The sequence below is a fragment of the Limanda limanda genome, chromosome 3, assembly GCF_963576545.1.
Source record: "Limanda limanda chromosome 3, fLimLim1.1, whole genome shotgun sequence".
In the NCBI taxonomy this organism is placed as follows: Eukaryota; Metazoa; Chordata; class Actinopteri; order Pleuronectiformes; family Pleuronectidae; genus Limanda; species Limanda limanda.
In genome coordinates, this window is record NC_083638.1 from 17,146,757 (window position 1) to 17,170,830 (window position 24,074).

Here is a 24,074-nt window from a genome sequence, read left to right on the forward strand (position 1 = left end):
AATACCTTTCACATCTTCTCTCTCTGTTGTCAACAATAACAATATTCAGCACAGTTATCCCAAATAAAAAAAGATAACTCAGACAAGTAATTTGGATCCAATGGACTTTAAAATTCTGCTAATATCTCCCCCTCGTCCACTATAATCAGTAAGTGTGCTGGAAATATCTAATATTTAGGAAGCAAATAAAGTTGGATAACAATATTCCAGCCAATCAGCAACAAGGGTATTTGTGTTTGTCCACAAGAGAGGGGGGGGGGGTTTCATGGGAATGGCCATAGACACTCAATGCTAACTGTAAACTTACTCTCTTTCTTGGCCAAATTTTTGACAACACAAGTGACATCTTAAAGGAGATGGAATCATTCTGTCGTTCTATAATCAAGGGATGGGAGGACAACCTAATAAAGTGGCCTCAGATAACTGACACAGTCACTACTATAGGGTTCTATTTGTTCTGGTGTTGAGATCAGATATCACGGGATCGTTCACACCCCCTTTCATCTGATCCTGACTTATTATGTTTCAGTTTTGATCTCTTCAGACACATTTATGTCTAAGCAATAAAAACTGTAATAATCATCCTGATCAACAAATAATAACTACATCTCTCCGATTTTTTGTCTCAGTCGTCAATGTACCTATTCAATTTTCCACAAACACAAATTGCAACAAAAGAGTGAACTGCTGCCATGGAAAGTGAAATCATGTTTTGTTCAAACATCACTTTAAGCAATGTTAAGCTCACTAGGCGGCCCCCTCCGTGTGCCGTGGCTGTTTCCTGGGGTGTTACAGAGTTTGAATCCTTTATATTCCCTCTCAGTAACTCGCCGTGAGCTTGCCAGGCCTGTCTTCTACAATTTCTCTAACTCCTTTCTTGATGTTACTCCAGCAGAGTTGACGATACAGTGCTTTATCCATCCAACTGGCTCACTTACCACGAATAGGCTTAAGATAGTAATCCTGTTATCGGGGAATACTACTTGGCACGGATGCAAACCCAAACACACACACAGGCACGGAGACAAACACAGAGAGAGGATGCAACATCTGAGCCAGCAGTGTGGGAGAGGAGGAAAAGAAAAAGAGGCAGAAATGACAGTAATAAACCAAAAGGAATAGCGCAGGTTGATAATAGTTTAAACAGATGAAGAGACACAGAAGAAATCGTCCCCTCTCTGCTTTGCAAACCATGGATAAATTGAAAGACTGGAAGTGACAAGGCGTGGATGACATACAGTATAGAGCAAAAACCAACGTGCCCATTGAAATATCTGTTTTAATTATCTGTCACTGGGAGGAGAGATGGGGGGGGGGGGAAGTGGTATAATGAAGCAGCTGAGATAAAAAAGGAGAAAAAAATAGTTGGTAAAAGAGTAAGAGAGTGAGTAATAAATATCATATCAAGCATCGCCGGCTGAATGGATGCTACGTTGCTGATTCATGGCATCAGGTGTGTGGAAGTTCAGGGAGAAGAGAGCGAGGGAAGAGATGTGTGCGTGGGAACAGGTGAGGGGAAGAAAGAGCACCGACTTTTCTTTCTTACTTCTATAATCTGGAGAGACGTGGGAGAATAACATTGGTAGAAGGGAAAGTAGCAGTGAGAAAGAGAAGAAAGGAGGAGCTGAGAATGCCGAGCGAAAGGGATGAAAAGGTGAACAGGAGAGGAGGAATAATGGACATAAAAAGGGTTGACAACAATGCGGGGGAGTGTGGAGTTTACCCGAGCTGATCGAGAATTATAATGGAGCGGATATGTAAGATGAATATTTCTTTGTAATGACGGTTAAATTACATTTTCATTTTTGCAATCCTCATCTAATAACATCTGCCTGTGTAAAGGTGTAATCGATGGCCTAGGTAATTGACGGGACTACTTAAAGCACGTAGTGGAACTTGATAATTGTCGAGAAGAACACGGTTGATTTCACATCAATAAGCTCTTTACCTGAGACACTTAATGTACCAGCTTGTTTCTGAATAATAAGCAGCTGCTGCCATCACTCTGCCTGTTTTTATATCTGTGTGAAACACCTTCCACTGTTCTGTGCAAGGATCACACGGCAAAAAGTTCAATACAACTGACTCATTGATATTGAAGCCGCCATCGCCCTCTCTAACCTTGTCATACGATATGAACGTCTTCATCGCTCGATCTGCCTCTGTAATATGATACACAGGCTTCTGGGAAATTACAGGAAGCAGAGGAATCATGCATTTGCGATGATATCGTGATCTTTGAAAGTACGTATATATCTAATACTGCATCTTTGTGTAGTCACTGATGCAGGTGACGGTGATGGAGGTTTTGTTGCTCGTACAAATGTAAAATAGCTAATAATATATAAAAGCCGAACAGATGGTTTCTATGGCTTGTTCTTGAGAGACAACAGGAATTTAACATTGTTTAAATCATAATCATTATTTTATCCTTCAAAAAACTAAACCACTCACATGGCTTAAATTGGAGCCGATCTAACAGCAGCAGACAGTCAGCCATCTCTAAACAGCCATGTCGACAGCAGTCAGTCACTGTGTCAGCAGCCACCGTACACGCTCCGTCCATGTTGGATCTGTTAGTTGTAATGAGCAATGGCTTATTAGCACAAGCACAGCATTAGTTGCAGAAATTTGAGCTCTTCCTATCTTTCTTTGTGCGTGTGTGTGATTGTGTGTGTGTGTGTGTGTGTGTGTGTGTGTGTGTGTGTGTGTGTGTGTGTGTGTGTGTGTGTGTGTGTGTGTGTGTGTGTGTGTGTGTGTGTGTGTGTGTGTGTGTGTGCGCCCAGAGATGAGGATGATGTCATTGCTGAGTGGCATGATGATGCAAGGCTACTGAGAAGGAAAATATCCTGATCGACATCTACACTGCAGCGTAATTGAGGTTGAAGAGATTAATTAATATCTGATAACTGATAGATTTGACAAAAGATATATTGACTTAAAGTATAAAATATCTATTACAGCCAAAAGAGTAATGGTAGACATCTTAGCTGATTTACACTACAATAACATAACAATGATTTATTTAAGATATGTTTAGAGTAGCGCTACGCACACCTGGTGCAAATCAGCAACACATCATGTAAGTTTTACAGTTTTCAAAATAAGTAGGGTGAGTAGGATTTTGAATAGGGTTGTAAAAACATATATCAGCTGCTTACCTAGTAATAACAGTGTTTTTACTTCATCTATATCTAAATATCTTTGATATTTTTAGAGCCGCCCACATGCACCTTGACAGAAATCAGAAACCCAGTTTGTGTTTTCCAGTTTTCCAGCAATAAGAGAGGATAAGATAAGACTTTATTAATCCTTTAATTAATTAAATAATTAATTAGGAAATTATTGTGCCAGCTTGCTTGAAGATTACATACAGATAATATAAAGAAGACAATAGAATACAGTGAGAAAAAGGTAAATGAAATTAAATGTATACCGAGGGATTGAGGATCAATGTCTATTAGTATATATAGAAATAGAAACAGGAAAAAGATATGCAAAGTTACATTAGACAGAGTAACTGCTTGTTTGAAAGGTGTTATATATCTATAAATATTATCTATCTATCTATCTGTCTATCTATCTATCTATCTATCTATCTATCTATCTATCTATCTATCTATCTATCTATCTATCTATCTATCTATCTATCTATCTATCTATCTATCTATCTATCTATCTATCTATCTATCTATCTATCTATCTATCTATCATCTATCTATCTATCTATCTATCTATCTATCTATCTATCTATCTATCTATCTATCTATCTATCTATCTATCTTTCTATCTAACTATCTATCTATCTTTCTATCTATCTATCTGTCTATCTATCTATCTGTCTATCTATCTATCTATCTATCTATGTATCTATCCAACTATCTATCTATCTATCTATTCATGTCTATATAGTCTCACTATATCAGTTGACTTCATTAGAAGTCGTACTAACATTTAGACCTTATTATTTTTAGCTTGCCTGCGAAGTACAGAGCGTTACCACGGCAGCAGACACTCCAGAGATACTCAAACATATAGAAGAGCTATAGAGGAGTCCAGTACCACGCTGCGCCTCCAGACTCATCACCAGCAATATTAAGTGTTTTTGTTTTGGCTTCCAGATCTAATTTGATTCTGTCTTTGTGCCCACACTGTCTCAAGTAGTCAAGGACACACTCTGCCAGACACATCTGAAGTAGTTTGGTGCCTTTGTGTGTCAAAGTTTCCATTTGAAATAGAGTTTCAGGTAAAGTCGACTGCAGACAGTAACACAACAAGTTACATTTTAAAGTCAACAAGCCCTTAGGTTGATTAGATAACTGGATTTATTCAAACACGTTTCAGAGGCCGAGGACGTCAGCTATTTAACAAACTCAACATCGAAAAAAGCAACAGCTTTCTTTCTGCTAGAAACAAGATATATAGTCGAGGCTGTGGCTCCCTTTTCCTTTCAAGTGTAATTGGGAAGCCCACATAGGTAAACCTACTTAAACAGACAGAATACACCAGATCATCGTCATGTCTTGATCCGGATTGTTCCTTTTATGAATGGTCAGCTGGTTTGAAAATGACAAGTTGTGATGAGGATTTGAGTGACACAAACCCACAGTTTAAGTCTTAAACTGCTTTTCGCTGTGTTTTCCTTTACAGGGAATTGTCCTTTTAATATGTAAATGTTCCCGTCTCTGCATCTTCCTCTTAGTGCCGGCCACAGACAGTAAAAAGATGAATGACGCGTCTCCAGGTTCTACCACTATCCAGAAATGAAGCCCAAATGTCCAGCATATGAATGCTGCTGTTGGTATGTTTTCTTCACTCCATTTTTATAGCATTAAAGAAATTTTTTTACCAAACTTACAGAAAGAATGAACAGTTGAACAAACATCAGTGTGATAAGACCAATCAGACTCATTACAGAAACTGTATTTGAGAAAAAAATATTTGTCTTGTACTTATAGATTTACATGCCCCAGCTGCTAACATGGAGGAGCCTGGGTTACTGCAGCCAGCCACTAGGTGGCAAGGGGATGCTCTGGCTTCACTTTTGGGGAGCCACAATGCCGTCCATTTTTATATACAGTCTGGTGGTGCCACCCGATGATAGGTTTGAAGAAATCATCAGTCAACAAGTTCAACCTCACATTCCCACCTGTCTCATGACCTCCCTCCTTCACCTCCTCTTGATCTTCTTCTCTCTTCTTCCATGATCTTTCTGTCTCTCCATCCAGTTAGGGGTTGTGCAGTGACCTTGTTTGCGTCGAGCTTGTGTTCCTACTGAGTGCCTATGCAGCCTCGTGCTGCCACCCGATCAGCCTCGCTTTCAGCCTCACTATCGATCGCCTTCCACTCTCCCCTCAAGGACGGAAATCCAAACCCACATTCCAAACCACAGCGCCCATCTCCCTCCCTCCAGCCCACCCCACGTCTTTCTGCCTCTCCACTTTTCTCTGCTATGGCTCCCTCCACCTTTACGTCTCTTATAGAATCACACACACACACACACACATACACACGCACGGCGGTCTCAAGGTTGCAATGACCAGCAGAGCCATGAATAAATAATAGGGAGGTAGGAATCACTTTCAGAAAAACCATTTACTCTCCTATTGTGTTCTTGAAGAAGCCATGTGAGTGAGTGAGTGTGTGTGTGTGTGTGTGTGTGTGTGTGTGTGTGTGTGTGTGTGTGTGTGTGTGTGTGTGACAAGAAAAGCTTTGTGAGCGAGACTACAGTGCTTTGTTAACTAAAAGGGCTGCTGTCCCTGGAGTTAACTTGAACGATGCTACAAGCACCTTCTAAGTGACCTCTAACATTCAGGTTTTTTATCCTTTCTTTCTGTCTTTCTTAGTTTTTAAATAGGTGTAATCTTTGAGTTTTTCAGGAGGACAGTAATCATTGCATATCATTGCCTCACCCTGTTGCCTGCAGCCTTGAAAGTCTGTCTTAAAAAACATCAACATTTCTTAAAGCGGTCTCTGGTTGTATTTTTGTAGAGAAGGAGTTTTTAATCATTCATACGCTTCACTTTTTTAAAACCCAGCTGCGCCTACAGGTGAAGAAACTATTGGATTCAAATCTATGTACCAATGTCACACCAGGTCTTTAACTGCTGGAAGGTCCCCCAAGTAAAAGAGTAACCATCACTTTATGCAAAACTTCAGTTTCAACTATATAAATGATTGTTGTGTATTCTTACATATGTGTTTGAGTTATTTTCCCCTTATGACTGTTTAACTCATAATGGAAATCTCTGTCATTCATTCTCTGTATAAATGTGTTATTCAAGGGGTTTAACCTGAGCCAGGTCAAACCATTTAAATGCACTAGGCACTGATGTCTATTCAAAAAATGTTTTCAGAGCTTCTACAATTGGAAACGGAGAGAAATCAGACAAGGATGACAAAGGTGTGGAGAGAAGAAAGGTGTGAAGAGAGAAAAAAAGCAAAGGAGGCAAAGAAAGATGGACAGGCAGAGGAATTATTAGATTTCTTTCCTCTGTACGGGTCAGGACGAGATCCAATCCATCATTTCAATCTAACTCAGGCAAAAGTAAACAATCAGTCTTGATAAAGAACTGGATAAATCCTCAATCAGACCCACTCTCGGTAAAGCAGCTGTTTATTGGGCTGGCCCTCACAGAGCTGAATTGGATCCCCGACTTTTCTGAGGGAGGTGAAGAAAGAGGGAGAAAGTGAAGAGAGCGGACGAGAGAGTCTAGATCATATCAGTCCGGGAAGTGCTTGATTTGAGTTCTTCAAGCTAAATGCTCGATACATTAAGAAAAATAACACAAGGTATGAAAGAATTTTCCAGTAATGCATTGAGACTGAAAATCAAGGCAAAAAAACATTTCCAATCAGAACTCATATATCATATTCCTATGACGCACGCAAACCAGACACAGATAAAAGATCCTTTTCTGCTACGCATTAACTTATCTGATGAATAAAATATGACGCTGTAATGTTTTTTAGATTCAGTGTGGTCCACTCTGCTGTGGGGATGTTTATCAATAAAACTATTAAAATGCTGTCAGTCCAAATTTGTAAGATGTTGTTTGTGGCTGTTGTTTGTGCTGGCTGTTCAACTGCTGTATTTATTTATTTTTAATTCATGAAGTGAATTTGCCAAAAGAATGGGAAAACGTGTCCAAGAAAAAGATGAAAACTATCAAAACAATTTTTCTTGCAAAACATGTTGGCTCCTTCCCTCTAAAATTGCTGTACAGGCATGCACTGAATTTTGTTTGTTTGTGGAAAAAAACGTAATTCCCCATGGACAACAACTTATTTGGCTGAGATCACTGCTAACTGGTCAGAACTTTTAAAATATCCTGAACCTTTGCAACACTGCGGTGTAATACACTTACACAGTTGTAAATACAATTTATGAGGCAGCCAATAACCAAATACGGAGAAATGGGTTAGCACAAGGAAGCAACGTTCTGTACAAATCTGCAAAAACAAATGCAAACTAACAGCCTCATTGTGAGTGTACTGTATGCTTTTGAGACATGGAGTGCTGTGAAGTTCCCCAGGTCAACGTCCCGGATTATTTAAATCCCAAATCCCCCTGAAAAATTGAAAGGGGCTTTGGGATTGGAAGTGAAAAGCTTCCATTTTTGTTCACAATGGCCAAGGTAATACAAAATTGCCTGAGACATGTCTACTATTTGTGCAGTGACAGAACTGCGAGTCCATGGCTGTGAAGAAGAAGAGGTATGCGGAGAGTTGAAAGGATGGATGAAGGAGAGCTGCGGTGGCAGGGATCAGGTTGTCAATACAGCCAATGGAGCGCAGTGGAAACCCTGTAAGCCCAATGGGACCGAATGCAGAATGCTGCAGTGAGCTGCTCCTGCACAACACCCTGGGACAGAGGTCAGCACTCACACTTCACTTCTATTTTATTCTTCTGACTTCCCTTGTTATTTTAGATGATTCTTGTTTACTTATCCTTGTCAGATTTGGACTATTTGTTTCTTTGGAGATGTTACATCAGGTTAAGGGTTCGCACACGAATGGCAGGAAGATACAGGATGACATGTGACATAGGTCGTACCATCGAAGGCTCGCTCTTTGTCGGCAACAGTTTCAAAGTGTGTACATTTTCTTATTAGGTCTCTATTTTCTCTACTATAATATGCTGTCATATACAGATTCCATTCTGCTCGCCTGTACTGCTTGCACAAAGCAGTAATGCACACACACGCACACGCACAGGCACAGGCATACACACACACACACACAGAATTGCAGACATGATTATCTTGACTTTGAATCGTTCTTTCCTCTTTATCACAATAAGCATCAGCATTTTTCCTCTTATCTCCTATTACTCTATCTTCCTCCATCCTCCAGGGTCGCTGTAGTCTGTCATCGTTCAATTTCTGTTTTATTGTCCTTCCACTGTTTCATTCTGTCATTATTATCCAATCTCTGCCTCGCCCCCCCCCCCCCCTCTCTCTCTCTCTCTCTCCTCATGTATTTGTACATGTGTGTGTGTGCACTTGACAGCCTCTGATTACATTCGTTTCTCACTGACAGCCCTGACCACACTGTTACTGGGTTTGGCATTCAACAGTTTCATGAACTATTACAATGTGTTGCATTCGCACATGCATGTGCAGAAACAAGTCAGTTATTGTCACTAATCAATGTCACTGTCAATAATTTTCTGGACATCAATTGTGACTTGATTTCATCTTTGATTCAATGGGGAACAGGCAACATAATCTTGTCAATTCACACAAAGTTTAAAATAAGTGAAATGAAGAATATCACAAATAATATATTTGTTGTTCACTGTTTTACTAACAATAAAACACATTTGCATCATATGGTTGGTTGCTTTACTCACAGCAGTCAACGTTTCCACTGATTGAGGACAAAATATTGCAGAAAAATTAATTGGAAAAACCCACAACAATGTTGTCACATTAAAAACAAATGGTTCCGCTGATCTGCCTTTTAGATATTCTTCAGTCGTTTTCTGAATATGTAATCGAATGAGATGCATTTTGGTCCCTCTTACAGGGAATATGTTATCCTCATTTTGAAATCGTTTTGGTAAATGTTTTGCTCTTTTAGATTAACTGTGGTAGATTCAAAATTGATATTCTGTAGGAGCCGTAGCTTTTTCACTGCTGCATCTCCACACCTCCGTCTGTTTGTTCGCCTCCATCTGCCTCTGTTTGTCAGTGTGTCGCTACATATACATTTTACACACCGACGTCTTTTAGCCAGAGGCAGGGAAAGTTTTGCTTGTGCACATGAACTATATATATTTTACATTCTGGCTGTGACCAATGTGATCATTATTCAAAATACGCTCCAACCTCCGACCCAAAGAACAAGCAATTACTGACACAATTTCCTGCATCTTACTGCTCCAGGGGAAATGAATTTGTGGAGCACGCTTTTTCCAACTTCGTTTTGTGTAATTATTATTCAACCGCTAGTGAAAATAAAAGTTTTAGTAAAAGTTGGTTTTTCATTTGTTTTGTGGCACGTGGCCTGTAAATGTGGTTTGTATCCGTGTGTGTGTGTGTGTGTGTGTGTGTGTGTGTGTGTATTCGCGTGTGTGTGTGTGTGTGTGTGTGTGTGTGTATGTATGTGTGTGTGTGTGTGTGTGTGTGTGTGTGTGTGTGTGTGTGTGTGTGTGTGTGTGTGTGTGTGTGTGTGTGTGTGTGTGTGAGAGAGAAAGATGGATGGTTCAAATGAGCGAGAAATGACAGCCACAGTTAATATAGGCAGGTTAGGTCAACATTCACTATGTAATTAGATATTTCAGTTACATTGAGATAATTAGTTTGCATCTACAACCACACAACAAACTGCCTCTCTCTCACACACACACACAAAATCAATACACACATAAACACAGACCGAGGAAAACAGGGTCTAGACACACAGGCACTGTTTTATTCATGATGATGTGATGGCAGTGGACGTGCACCCGTGGGGAACACGGCTTTTCTCACCTCACACACTCCAGCACAATACACACAAAACACACAACCCCTTTGCAGTAACCTCGGTTTATTCTACATCTTAGTCCGTAACAACACATAAACTCACTCATGCGCACACACATAAACACAAGTTGTCATAGGTCACTTTTGGGGACTTAGCATAGACTTACATCCATTTCCACTCACACACATGCACACACCCGATCCAAAATGGTTTTGCAGGGGTTCAACCTAGAAAACCAGATGTGTCTAAATTTGGCTACTGCAACGTGTGTATGTGTGTGTGTGTGTGTGTGTGTGTGTGTGTGTGTGTGTGTGTGTGTGTGTGTGTGTGTGTGTGTGTTTGAATAAACTATATTTTTGACTGCTTGCCCATTTAGCTGTGTCTTTGTGTAAAATGTTAAAGTATGTGATAAATTTGGCTATAGGGAAAAATAAAGACCACCCTCTTTTTAAACCAACTGATTTAAATGTTGGACAGTACATATTTTTTTACTGCAAATATATCATACTTGCAGTATATTGTATTAATTTGTATTTATTTGATCACATATGACCTTCTGGGCTTAGTTCATACTTCCACAAATCCTGTTTAAAATGGTGGTTCTCCCGCATAGTTCACTTTGCTAAAAGGCAAACTGTCAGTAAACTGTAATTAACTGTTTACAGCGGACAGCTCTGGGAGATTAAACCCGGGGTTTTTACGTCACAAAACATGATCTGTAAATAGTGCTGCTCCTACTCATAAAACAGCAAGTACGATGCTAAATCAAATGTGCTGAACGTGTCAATAACAAGACAAGGATCTCATGTGAAGACCATCGGACATCAATGTGGCCCTGACAACACTAGAGCCTTAAGTGGTTTCAGTAAAATGTGACAGTAAAGAGCAGATTGTGTGACTCAACACAGACAGAAGCTATAAATATAACCAATGGCTCATGGATACATCATACCACATATTTTAGCCAGGGCATGTTTTGGAAATAATGTGTCCAGGTTGCCTGCAGCCAGGTCAGTCACCAGCATGTTTCGCCTCAGTGTGTTTGTTTGAGAACAGACACGACATGTAAACAAAGTTATATTTGGGCAGATTTAAGGGGATGTTCGTGCTTTACAACAACATAAACAGCTCCAATAAGACCTTAGGCTTTGCTATATCTGTGTGGGGAGAATTGGACTCTTACTGAAGAGTGGATATTATCTAGAAATTGAGGCCTACACACTGAATCCAGGATTTTATTTAAGAAGTTCAACAATTTGAAAAAGAAGACAGGGGCAGACACAAGTGCTGATCAAGGCTAAGTCTTTACACCATTATCTAGGATAACATGCAGTGTTGATTAGCTGGAAGATGGATTATTTTCACAAAATCCACGTCTCTGATGTTGTCATATATTACCTCTATTTTAATCCATATAGAGACTGAAAAACCTATAATTATTTCCTGGGGAATTGGTGAAAAAAGTAAATCTTTGCAATTTTCCAGAAATTAAAAACAAAAAAATCCTGGACCCATACTGTATTATTCCACAAAGTTTCATGTTAATCCATAAGGTTATTTTGCATTATCCTGCTTACAAATTCAGATGCAAACACAACCTCCATGGCAGATGTAAAAATGAATGAGCCAACTTATTGTTGGTTATTTTATTGGGTTATAAACCTTTGGCTCATTCACCCATCCAACCACAGGACATCTGTCAATCTCTCTATCCATCACATATGTCCATGCAGTAAATATTCAGAATGGCAAGTTGCATTGTTGACAGCTTGTGTTCTGAGCCTCAAGAAACACTGTTGTCCATGTGTCCCGGAGCCAGTGTCTCTAAACCTCCTGCTGAATGACGGCGTCAACATCATGACACATGTAAAACAGCACGTTACCAAACTGCTCAGCAGGTGTAGGAGCTCACCTCTGGCCGGGGGTGTCCCTTGACGATGCACTGAAGCACGAGTGTGTCGTTTTCTTTGATGGTGTAGATTCTCTCGCTGATGTTATCATCCTTGACGTTACATGCTGCGCCTGAGTGCACGATCTGGGCATTAGCTGGAGCTGTGAGCGGACACACACACACACACACACACACACACACACACACACACACACACACACACACACACACACACACACACACACACACACACATTCACACAAACACAGAGTAATATTAGTAATATCTCTACAGCAGAAAGAAGGTCATTGTTTTGTGAGTTTGTGTGATGAGGAGTCTTAGTATCAGTGACTCAGATAAATACAATAATAATAGTTACTCCTGTAAGTGCATGAACAAGACATTTTGTAAAACTGATGAGTGATACAGGTGATTATGTTTGCAGATAAATTGTCCATTTTACATAGATAAATTGAGGTATTATATTTTAACCAAATGAGTTATTCTTCTTCTCTGTTCGGTTTGTAAACCTATGTCATAGCAACAGTCACGCTTTTTGAAATTTGAGGTCCTACATTTCTGATGCTCGTCTTTGGTCTACAAAGCTGTAAACCAGGAAGCAATGTCCCAACCACAGATTCCACCACGCTCATTAATCCATCCAACAATAAAAACTTACAATAAAAACCAAGAGATGTTCCTATAACATGTTTCCTTTGCCAATACAGACTCATATACCTGGAAAAGGGCTTTTTTAATTTGTACAATAATAATTATTATTATAATAATAACTTGATTTGTATAACACTCATCTAAACCACAATAGTTTTGTCCAGAAGCTCAAATTCTCTCACTGATCCTAAATTCATTCCCTTGCACCACATTCAAGTCCCGTTCACAATAGTGAAGAAACAACAGGCTGTGACGGCAGCAGCAGAAATAATGGATGACAGATGCATGATGGGAGCTCTCTGCAATGGCGACAACTACAATATAAAGTCTGCACAGCACTGACCCATGAGGGCTGGCTGGCGTGCAAGTAACCTCAGATGGCTTCATCTCCCTTATGATGAAGGGAGACAGGAGGGGGGGAGGGGAGAACAGAGACGGAGCGAGGGAAGCAGCGGGTGAGGAGAAAAAGGCTGGAGAGATGTGTGAAACCCCAGAGAGAGGCGTGGGGGACAGCCTCGCACAATGATGTGATTATCATTGATTCACAGGGCGAACAAATCTTCACTTTTCTCTACAACTGTTATCGTTGAGCAGACAGGAGGGAAGTGGGCAGGCTGTTCACCTTAAACCTCAACTCGATCAGACAGAACAACGCAGAGCGCGATCTGGAGCCAGACAATCCAGTTCCTAGCGGGAGAAGACTGTGAACGTGTGTCTCTGTGTGTTGTCGTTTGTTGAAGAAGCCGAGCCGAGGCATTAATGGCTTTAGGTACTGGGACAAAGCTAGTGTGCCTGTCCACTTACATTTCTGCATCCTCAAGACCCAGTAGAGGAAATAGAGACAAAGGAAAAGACTGCAGGTCAGACTCAGCTCCGGCTGCAACCATGTGGTTATTTAAAAAACCTGTGCGATCGTCTTTTTAGTTTGCTCCTAAACACGCAACACAATCTTTCACCAGGAGAAACCCTGCCCACTGTGTTTGATCACGCAAAACCAGCATGAGAAAAGATACGATGAATCCTGCCACATCAGGCTGGAGAAGGAGAAACAATTTATAGTTTGAGCCTGAGGGAAAACTAACCAAGCCCCAACCGAACCCGAGGCGTTCTGTGTTTTCTGTATGAGCGAGATGCAGTTAAAGTATAAACTGCACTGAGTTTGTGTTACCCTGTCATTCACACACATGGTTATTGCTTGTTTTCCCCGATGACAGACATGTGAAGCGCAAAAAGCAGACGGCCTTCACCACCCGGCCCTGCAGTTTCCTTCGCTGGATCCTCCCCCAGAGGCTTTCCCAGAGGCCCTTAGAGTGGTAAATAAGCCTCTTTAAATAAAAGTGGGCATTTTGGAGATCATAAGAAAATATCACAGCACATCAACACTTGACTGGCAACTGAAAAGAATCCTTTCAACATTTTCGCTCAGCTATCATTGCGTTGTCCTTGTTTTCTTGAAGTGCACAGTTTGGAGAAGAAAAGAGAAAACGGGGGGGGTTTGTGGTATGATTCCCACGGTCTGCGTATTTCATCGAGTGTGTGCTGGTAAAGTCTGTAGAAATAATGCGAGTGAACGCCGGTTTGAATATGAGACGTAATAATCTCCACTATTATGTTTGAGGAGGCCATCCACTGAGCCTTCAATCATTCGCTCCTTCAGTCTAATCATGATTCTTCCATAGACCTCCTCAGCGTACTGCAGTCTTTACTTCTCTGTAGCCACATGCACGCACACACACACACACACACACACACACACACACACACACACACACACACACACACACACACACACACACACACACACACACGCACCCTCTCACACACACACTTACAAACTCATACCACAAAACCCACAGTATACACAGTATACTTCATTACTCTTGCAACAGCTTTCTCTATTTAATCAGACCGCTTTTCAAGTTCTCTGCTTCATGTTATCTTGCATGCCGAGGGAAAAAATTTAAAAAATCAAATGCACTTAATGTTAAAACCCGTAAAACTGATCACATGATGTAAATATAAGTTCAACTTTAAATGCTACTCTCCAAGACATGAAAGATATCAAGTGATTTAGTTTCAGCTCACATTTAATCATGATTTAACTAAAGGAGGTTGTCTGTGCACTGTTCAGCTCAGCCTCGGGTTGACACGTGGGAGCTGCCCAGTATAATTACAGTTTTTATCTGATGGATACTGAGCAGATCCAGTGGTGAAATTGGGGGTTAAGGGCCTTGCTGAAATGCTTGTTGATAGCAGTTGCTCTGGGAGGTGAGATCATGTCTTATTTATGTTTCTCTCACTCACATTTCCCTAGTTAGCCTACATTTGACCAATGAATAAAACTGTGACCTCAAGGCTCCAGCCTCCCAACGAATCAATCGATGGAAACGTAATGCGTGAAAGTGTTAAAAGCATGAAAAACACTGTGGGGCAACAGCGCTGGGATCCATGGGGGTACACTGCACTAAATCAGAAAGACGGGGGGCTGATATAAATGGTGAATAATTGTCTCCTAACAACTTATTGGCGTGTCGGCATTAGTTTGCCGTCGAGGGAGAAAGGTCGGACAGAGCTGCTCCTCTGTCTGCTCTTGCCTCCAGCAGTTTAGATGCTTCAACTGCCTGATGGACTAGAGAGGAGAGGGAGGAGGAGATGGCAGCCGGAGAGAGAGAGAGAGAGAGAGCGGAGGAAGAGTTGAGAGTGGCTGCACAGAGGATGAGTTAAAAAAAAGTAGGGGGAAGAGGAAGAAGGAGGAGGTGTGAGAGATCGGACGTACAGCCAACTAAAGGGAAAGAGAGGAAAGTGAAGGTGAAACAGATGAATGGGAGTGTGTGCATGTGATACAATAATATATATAGAAGAGGTAGATGGGGATAATGGTTAGATGGAGTGAGAAGGTGTAGTCATCCAGAGAAGACAGGCCCGCAGCTATAGTCCAGAGGGAGGAGAGGCTGCATGGGGATCAAGGCTCGTCGGTGGGGCAAAGGCAATGAAAGCCAAACAAAGGAGTGATGCAAACAATGCAAGAACGCTCAACAGGTTTCAGACAATATTTGTGGTTGATTGGAGTAGTGGAGTAACATAAGATATAGGTTTAGACCATAGATTGTATAGAAAGGTGGACGACACACCTCCCTTCCTCCCACTATCAAGTAACGAAGCCAAAATATCCCTGATACAAACATTTGGACCCAGAACATTTGGATGGAGTCTGGGTATCAAGGTCTCACCGATAATTGTTGTTGATTGGCCCCTGAAGTTCCCCTGATCTGTTAGTAGTTCTTATTTTAATAAACCATTCACTTACGACCAATACTAACATTAATTGTGACAATTTAGTAAGAATATGAATGCTAGAATCTGATTTGATAAAAAACTGCAATCATTTTACTCTTATAGTTTGAATTGTGAACGTGTCGTTGAATTGAAAATGTAGATCTAGACCCAAAATCAGGCAGTTTAGTGATAAAAAGAGGATAATAAAAAGGCCACAAAAGAGTAAAGGAATCAATTATCTAAATAATGCAAAAGATCCAATAGCAGAGGGGAAAAAACAAGTAGAAATCTTTGAGTCCCACTCAGAGGGGCATCAATCCAGTAAGTAGGAGCTAAGACCATCAGTCATAGAAAGCTGCTGTTTTGACAGCAATCTATCTGACTCTGATTATTCATCCATCACTGTTCCGGGGGATGCTGATTGAAAGTGTTGCCCGTGCATTATTGGGAACTTTCTCAGACATTCAATGCACATTAGTTGAGAGTGAAACATAACTATCGGCAAATGCCTCGTCTGATTAATTGATTCGTTGCCACCTGCCATGTTTGTTTTTGTTGAGAGGACAGGGCATCTCTCACTAAAACTAATGATGAGACAGGAGAGCTGGTGTCAAACCGCACTGACAGCTTGACAGAGTGTCGCGCAGAGCATTCCACTGTGTGTGTGTGTGTGTGTGTGTGTGTGTGTGTGTGTGTGTGTGTGTGTGTGTGTGTGTGTGTGTGTGTGTGTGTGTGTGTGTGTGTGTGTGTGTGTGTGTGTGTTCGCTGGTGAAAAGTGAGCGAATGTAGCCACATGCATGTGTCATCGTCTGTGTGTTTTCATGTACGTTGTACTGTATCTTGCCGGAGGAATCCCACAGACGGCCGTGAATGCTGTCGAACATGAAGTCACGCACAGGATGATTGATATGCGTGGTTACTTTATGGGAGCTGCTCATGCATGCTGATGAGCTGTGTCTCAATTCACTTCATTCACAAGAGACCGTTTAGACGCATTGGCCCTTCCCCTGCCATTACCAGCGGGATGGAGAGGAGAGGAAAGGAAAAGTATAGTAAAATAAGGAAAGGAAAGGGAAGGGAAGGTAAAAACGGAAAGGGAAGCGAAGGTAAAATAAGGAAAGGGTAAAAAGGAAAGGAGGGAAGGAAGGGAAAGGATAGGCAAATAAAGGAAAGGAAAGGACAGAAAAGACCAGGAAAGGATATGGAGAAGTTAAGAGCAGTGGAGGATGGTTAGATACCTAAGAGAAAAGTCACAGACTGTATCGATTAACTGCTGAATAGAGGAAATTGTTCATCTCACCCAAAGAAACACCAATCACACGCCAACACAGAAAAAAAAGCAGTCTTATGACCAAAAGTGCGGGTGACTCATGTTGCCTCAGCATTTTATCAGGCTTCTTCTTGGCAGACGGGATGGAGGAAGATCAAATGGTTCATGTCACGACCCCTTTCTTTTCATTTTGGCTCGATCGGAACTCAAGATATCAAAACGCATCGGGGAACATTGATTTAACTTTTGACCTGACAGTTAAATGGCGATTGTAAATGAAAGGACCAACCCTAGGTAACCTCTTTGGTGCTTTCAGTAGACTGTAAATTGCTGATCCCCTGCTTACACGCCCCTATATAAACACACATCAAGGAAGAAATAGATATACTATTTATAAATCTTCTTTTTTCCAACAAATCCTTAAATACATCCGGCCTTTCGAGTATACTTCCATAGAGTCCCCTAAATGTTTCTCTGTAGAACTAAATACAAACAATCTTCCTTAATGAGCAGAGTTTCTTCCATAAAAACATGAATTTCATTAGGGCTGATTTCAGTGGCAGGTTTCCAAACCCAGATTGTGTCTGGATAAACACCAGCAAGCTGCCTTTCTTTTCTCTGCCTTGTGTCTTCTAATTTGATTCTGGATTCGGAGCCAACAACATCTACATATCATTTTACTCTTTTTTTTGCCTGAGGGCAGATTCAAAGGTTAAAATGGGGGAGATAACTGATATTACTGATCTCTATTTGCATGCACATCCTAATGAAGTCTAGTCACTTCACTATAAATAGAGACAGATATTCAAACATTATTCACATACCTTTTTCTTGTGAGTCAGAATACAAAGTGTCACGATTTAGGCTGATTACAATTCTTGAGATACCATAGAAGTAGACGAATACAAAAACTTAGAGAGAAAAAAAGCAATATATTTGACCTTTTGCCTGTATGCAAAATCGTGGGATTTGTATTGTATAAAACAATCAATATTGAATAATGCAGTGTTTACTTGTCAGGGTATTTTGGCCGTATTGAGTGGGGAGAGAAGCTTATAATTCGAGAATAAAGTCGCAATCGAATGAAGAAAAAGTCGTAATATGTTGAAGTAAAGAGCAAGGAGAACCGGTGCTCGTTGGAGTTTAGATCCAAATTAGAACCACTCATCATTTGTTAGAAACTATAAAACCCCTTTGATTATTAGGCAGATCTAACTAATCAGAGTCAGTTTCCAACACAATCTTTTCCAAGCCCTGATACGTACGATAATGTAGTGCTGATGAGTCAAAAGATGAAGTATTTTATTATTTGTGAAACCCTTTGCAAAAGTAGAACTTAATAAGATGCTCCACATTACTAATTTGCAACCAGGCGACAGTCTGATCTTCTGATATTTCCCTCTTAAATGACAGGGAGAAGATAAAGTAAGAAAACCCAGATTTCAACTGTTCGAGATCACACAAACACCAAGAGAGATGGTGAAGGTGGAGACAATAAGGAGTCAAATGTGAATTAAAACACACACACACGCACATACACTCCCAGAGCTTATACGAGAAACTGCTTTACTAAATAAATGATCAATCTCTGTATTTGCTCACTCTCTCCTCTCTTTAAAAAGAATGTTAGCATGTCTCCATGCATGTGTGTGCTATTGTTCATGTTAACATGTGTGTGTGTGTGTGTGTGTGTGTGTTTGTGTGTGTGTGTGTGTGTGTGTGTGTGTGTGTGTGTGTGTTTGTATGTGTGTGTATGTGTGTGTATGTGTGTGTGTGTGTGTGTGTGTGTGTGTGTGTGTGTGTGTGTGTGTGTGTGTGTGTGTGTGTGTGGTTGTTGAAGCTTAACCGGTGCTTCGTGTTAACTCGAGGAGGAAACAAAATATAGTGAGCCCTATTTCTCTTAAAGCAACGGTAACCTACATAACTGTGGAAACGGCCTGTTCCAGAATATCATGCTTACATCATCAGGAATTAAATCAAAGGTTTATTAGCTGAGTTTCAACAAAATACTCATAATTTTCTTATTCATTATGAAATATAGTTTAATGAAATACAGACCATTCATTTATCAAAATAAAAAATATGTATATATGTATCTTGGCTCACCCAAAGAGGTGTGTGTATATGGTTAAAATTCTACTTCTGTGTGGTTTCTTATGTGGACGCCTGCTGGAATATTCAGGAGTGAATGTGCCAACAGTACAGACATGAAGCCAAAGCCGACCTCTACAGTAGAGCTTTGATTAAACTTTCATTTATAGTATCCACACCAATCAACGGCTGTTCTAGGATCACGAAGTCAGCAGGTCAGGGTGTGTTCGACAGTGTCTGATACATGCTGTAATACAGAACGTGCGTGTGTGTGTAACACTGTTTGTCAGTGACTGTTTTCAATCACGGTCACTTTAAGAGGACAAAGAGATTGTCCAATCAACAACAGTGTCAGATAACAGCAGAGGCTAATAAATAAAGGAGGATCGTTGGAGAGCACAGGGTAAATTTGAGAAGCAAGAAAGAAAAAAAAGGTAATGGAAAAGAGAAAGGGAGAGGCAGCAGTTTCCTGGCAGCACTGCAGACTTCATATCCAAGTAAAGTGGACCTTTGAAATATTGTTGGTTATAGATTATTGGCCGGCAGAGAACACGCAATCCTTGAGGAAAGGAACGAAAGACAGAAATTCAAAGGACCGCAGTGTTGTCTGTAGCGACTTTCCTTTAGACATAACTGAGCTTTTTTTTTATCATCAATGTGCAACTTCAGAGAGTCCCCCACCCCCCCCTGTGATGACCCCTGGGCTCCTCTCGGGGTTTGATGTGCTGCTAATCTCTACCTCTGTTTGCTCTGCAGGTAGCTGATTAGCGTGATCTGCAGCACCGGTGGCGCCCAGCGTGTTCCAGGTTACGTGAGTCTTGGCTGCAGTCTACCCGCCTCCCCCGGTCTCCTCTCCGCAGGCGTCCGGCATCGTGGGCCGTACAGGGTGTAAATCTGTTTGTAGTCCCGCTCACGACTGAAGGCAGCACCCTTCTTTAAGGTGTAGGGTGTAAATACAGCGGCGGGCTTCAGGATTAACTTCCCTCTCTCCCAGGGAACGTGGAACTGTCGTAACTTTTCCTAACCACTGCTTTTTAGTGAATTTCCCCAGTGTGGGATCAATAAAGTCTTATCATAGTATCTTTTTCCACAGTAGTATTTAATCCTTAATGAAATGTAACCTCTTCATATTTTGTCTTGCACCTTACAGCTCGAGCATGCGCATCCTGCAGGTATTCACAGGAAACACCAGAGATTAGAATGACTAACCCCCATGTTTTAGATATTTAATTTGGCATTTAAATTAGTTTAATTTGGTCAAATACCATCTGCTTTTGTCACCTTTACCCATTGAGTGTTTTATTTGTGTTGTGGGCAACCGAGCGTGGTAATGTCGCCTGCCTCTTACCTTTGATATCTACATACTGATGTAAGCTCTAAGAGATTGTGTAAGAAACTGACTCCATTCATAAAACTTGATATTTATATTTTTGTTTTACTTTGGTCTTTGCTATTAAGATGTCAAAAAGACATTTGATCAAATATAACTGCACCAACCAAGAGGAAGGTCAAAATCCATTGACAAACATCTACAAATGCCCTAATATGAAACACACATATTATATCATATTATATCTGTTAAAATTGGATAATACTGCAGGGCCGAGGAAATACAAGGCCGCAGCCAAATAAAGAGCTACATTTATATTGCTTGTGAAATGAAGACAGAAAAAGAAGAAAGGAATAAAAATGCAGTTTTTTGTGAGGGATACCAGGTTGCGTCTGTGGTGGAGGGCTGGAGTGATGTCAAGTGATCAGGGGTTTGTAGAGCATCGTCATACATGGCCTGCACTCCAGGATTAAAAGATAAAGAGAAGAGAGAGAGAGAGAGAGAGAGAGCGCTACCGAAAAGGAATGAAAACCGCTCAGATCTTTGAAACGAATGGACAGAAGAAGAGATGAGAGGAGAGGGGACAGGGAAAGAGGATTGAGAAGAGGATGAAGTGAGGGGAAATGTGTGACAGGCGTCCTTTTGTGAGAGAGCTCCATTCTCAGAGTCTTTCCTCCTCTGAATGTAGACTGTGTATAAATTGACAGGCTGAGAAACAGGAGGAGGGAAGAAGGTGTAGACAGTTTATTTTACACCAGCTTATTACTATTGAGTTTCATGAGAACAATTACAGGTTGTGTTGATATCCAACCCTCCTGCACACAAGAAGACTTCTCCAGTATCTGTTAATCTTCTCTCGTCCGTTACTGTCCGCAGGTGAAACTTGCTTTTTCTTTTCCCCTGCTACCTATTTAAACCGGATCTAATCAGAATATCTGCAGCATATCTGTCTGCACAGGTTGCTTAATAACCTGTTTTATTTTCTACAATTTAACATTTGTAATTGTGTGTTGCATTCACTGCCAACACGCTAGGGGCTCGCAGTTTACTGTTCTTGAACGCAAAAGCACAGGTGAACACCGCAGCTGCTGCTCTGCTAACATGCTTCCTTTGCTATGAATGTTGTTGAAAGACTAATACTAATACTGATAACATGACGATCTGATGAGGACAGTGTGGTGCAACATACCTCTTCCTTCAGGAGAATAACTATTAGATTGCACATTGTGTTACTGACATGCTGTATATACTGTGCATTTGTATATATTTCAAATAATTGGTGCACAATTACAAACCTTTAAATCTATCTTTCATATTACACATTTAAAAAAGAGCCTTGTATAGTGTATGTTAATATTTCTACTTGCAGTGTTCAAATATTTCTATTTCTAGTCTTATCATTATTAGATATTTCCCTTGTGCTGTTTATTCCTTGTGCTGTTGTGTCAATTGTGGATTTCCTCTACCCTGGATCAATAAAGGTACATCTTATCTTATCTTTTCGTATCTTGTCTTATCTTATCTTATCTTATCTGGCCTTATCTTTCTAAAAAAATATATTGTTGCTGAAATTGGACTGAAGTCGGTTTTATTTATCCCAAAGAAAGCAAAAAATTCTCTATCACCTTTATTTTGAGCCCTAACAACACATGAGTGTGCATCTGCTATGTTGATTAGAGTTCAATGTGCTCAGACGCAGTTTAAAACGCACAAAAACACACACACGTCCTTACATATGAGATTAGAGATTAGGTGAGATTAGTGTTGCTAAAAACAAGAGTAGCTCTTCGCCTGAGGGGGGGTAAAAGCATCATGGCTTCTGACAGTTTTGTTGAATTGAGTAAATGCAAATTCACAACTTTGGCAGGTGTTACATTGGTTATATTTGGTTGTTTTGACATAAATATAAAATTATACTAGTTTCTGATTGTCTATGTTATTTGATCATAGCTGGACAAAACAAGACACAACCCCTCCATGCCTGCTGTTCCGTTTCACTTCCCCATGCATTCTCTTTGAATTTTAATATCAAGAAGAGAGAAATTAATCGTGAAAGACAGAAGAAGAACGACAGAAGAGATGGAGCGGCTGCTGATTCACGAGTCATGCCGCCCTTTAGAAAAAAAGTAGACATGTAGCCTAAGTCATGTTTCAGATTTGCACTTCACCCTTCCTACATCATCATTTCCACCGGCCACTGGGTCTCTCAGGGCAAAGGAAGCATCTGTTACGACAAGACAATTCAATGAGAGCAAAGGAAAGAGGGAGAAACAGGCAGAAGACAGAAACAGCTGGCAAGGCTTCTAAACTGCAATGAAGATTGTGTTTATCTGTGTGTGTGTGTGTGTGTGTGTGTGTGTTTGTGTGTGTACAGCATATGTCACACACACCACCTTAGGTATAACATATGGTCATTGTCAAGGTAGCTTTTGGGAGCAGGATGGGCACGATAAGAAGACAAAAGGAGAAGAGTCTCTGTTTTCCATTTTCTGCGATTATACTGTGATGGAGAGGAGAGGACAAGTGGTAGGGAGGAGGAGAAAAGGTGTGGAGGTCATGTGCCTCACTTCATCTGTCTGCCTGACTGTCAGCCTGACCTTATTCTACTCAACCATAATGCTCACTCTGATAGCACCCACACACACACACACACACACACACACACACACACACACACACACACACACACACACACACACACACACACACACACACACACACACACACAGATGTGTTCACACACCGACCAACAGTACCAGATAACATGAGACAGACAAGATTTGATACACAGTGGCAGCGAATGAACAAAAAAAAAGGATTGTGTGTGTGTGTGTGTGTGTGGGTGCATATCCACAGTAACTGCAGCAGAGCAGCCGACAATGCCTGCCGGTCAGTTCAGGTGAAGTAAGAAAGGATGGACTGAGAAATGATGAGAGGAGAGTGAAAAAAAAGGAGCGCGAGAAGAAGCGCTTGAATAAAAGGTCAGAGTCAGAGCTGGAGGTAAGGAGGGAGGCAGGTGTCTGCATCTGTGTGTGTGTGGGTAGGGCGGGGGGGTGTCCTTACAAGTCGAGTGCAGACAAGATGTAGAAAAAGAAAAGCGGCGAGATATTATGCATTCTCTCTGTCATGCCAGTAAAATGACTGAAATTGGAAAATTGAAAATGACAGAAAAAAGGAAGCAGACTCAGTCGCAGACAGAGAACTGCTGAGACGGACTTAAACACAGAGAGACAGAAGGGAAACAGGCTGAGGTAGAACAGTTTACACAAGTGCGATGTGTAAATCATGCAGGGAGGGAAAGTGGGAGAATGTAAAAAGGAGAAAGAATTAAGAGCAGGTAGAGGTACAGACTAAATGGTGACACCACTGAGAGTAAGAGACAGAGAAAAAGAGGAAGAATAGAGCAATTACCTCACATCTTAAACAAACCTCCCTGTGAGCCTGTCACAACAGCCGCACTCTGGATGGTGATATTAGTCGCGCAAAGAGCCATTGAAGCCGTTTTACTGAAATAATACTTCATTAATGTGTCACACTTCATTTCACACAGGCCTCTTCCAGCTGCTATCAGG

The 24,074-nt window shown here is 40.9% G+C and overlaps 1 protein-coding gene across 1 annotated transcript in view; it reads right to left on the minus strand.

Annotated features, from left to right (window-relative positions):
- LOC132998627 (MAM domain-containing glycosylphosphatidylinositol anchor protein 1) overlaps positions 1–24,074 on the minus strand; it is a 179,111-nt gene that overhangs the window by 120,833 nt on the left and 34,204 nt on the right. The window contains exon 3 of the mRNA XM_061068356.1: positions 11,885–12,024. Coding sequence (XP_060924339.1) covers positions 11,885–12,024 — 140 coding nt within the window. The remainder of the gene's footprint in view (positions 1–11,884; positions 12,025–24,074) is intronic.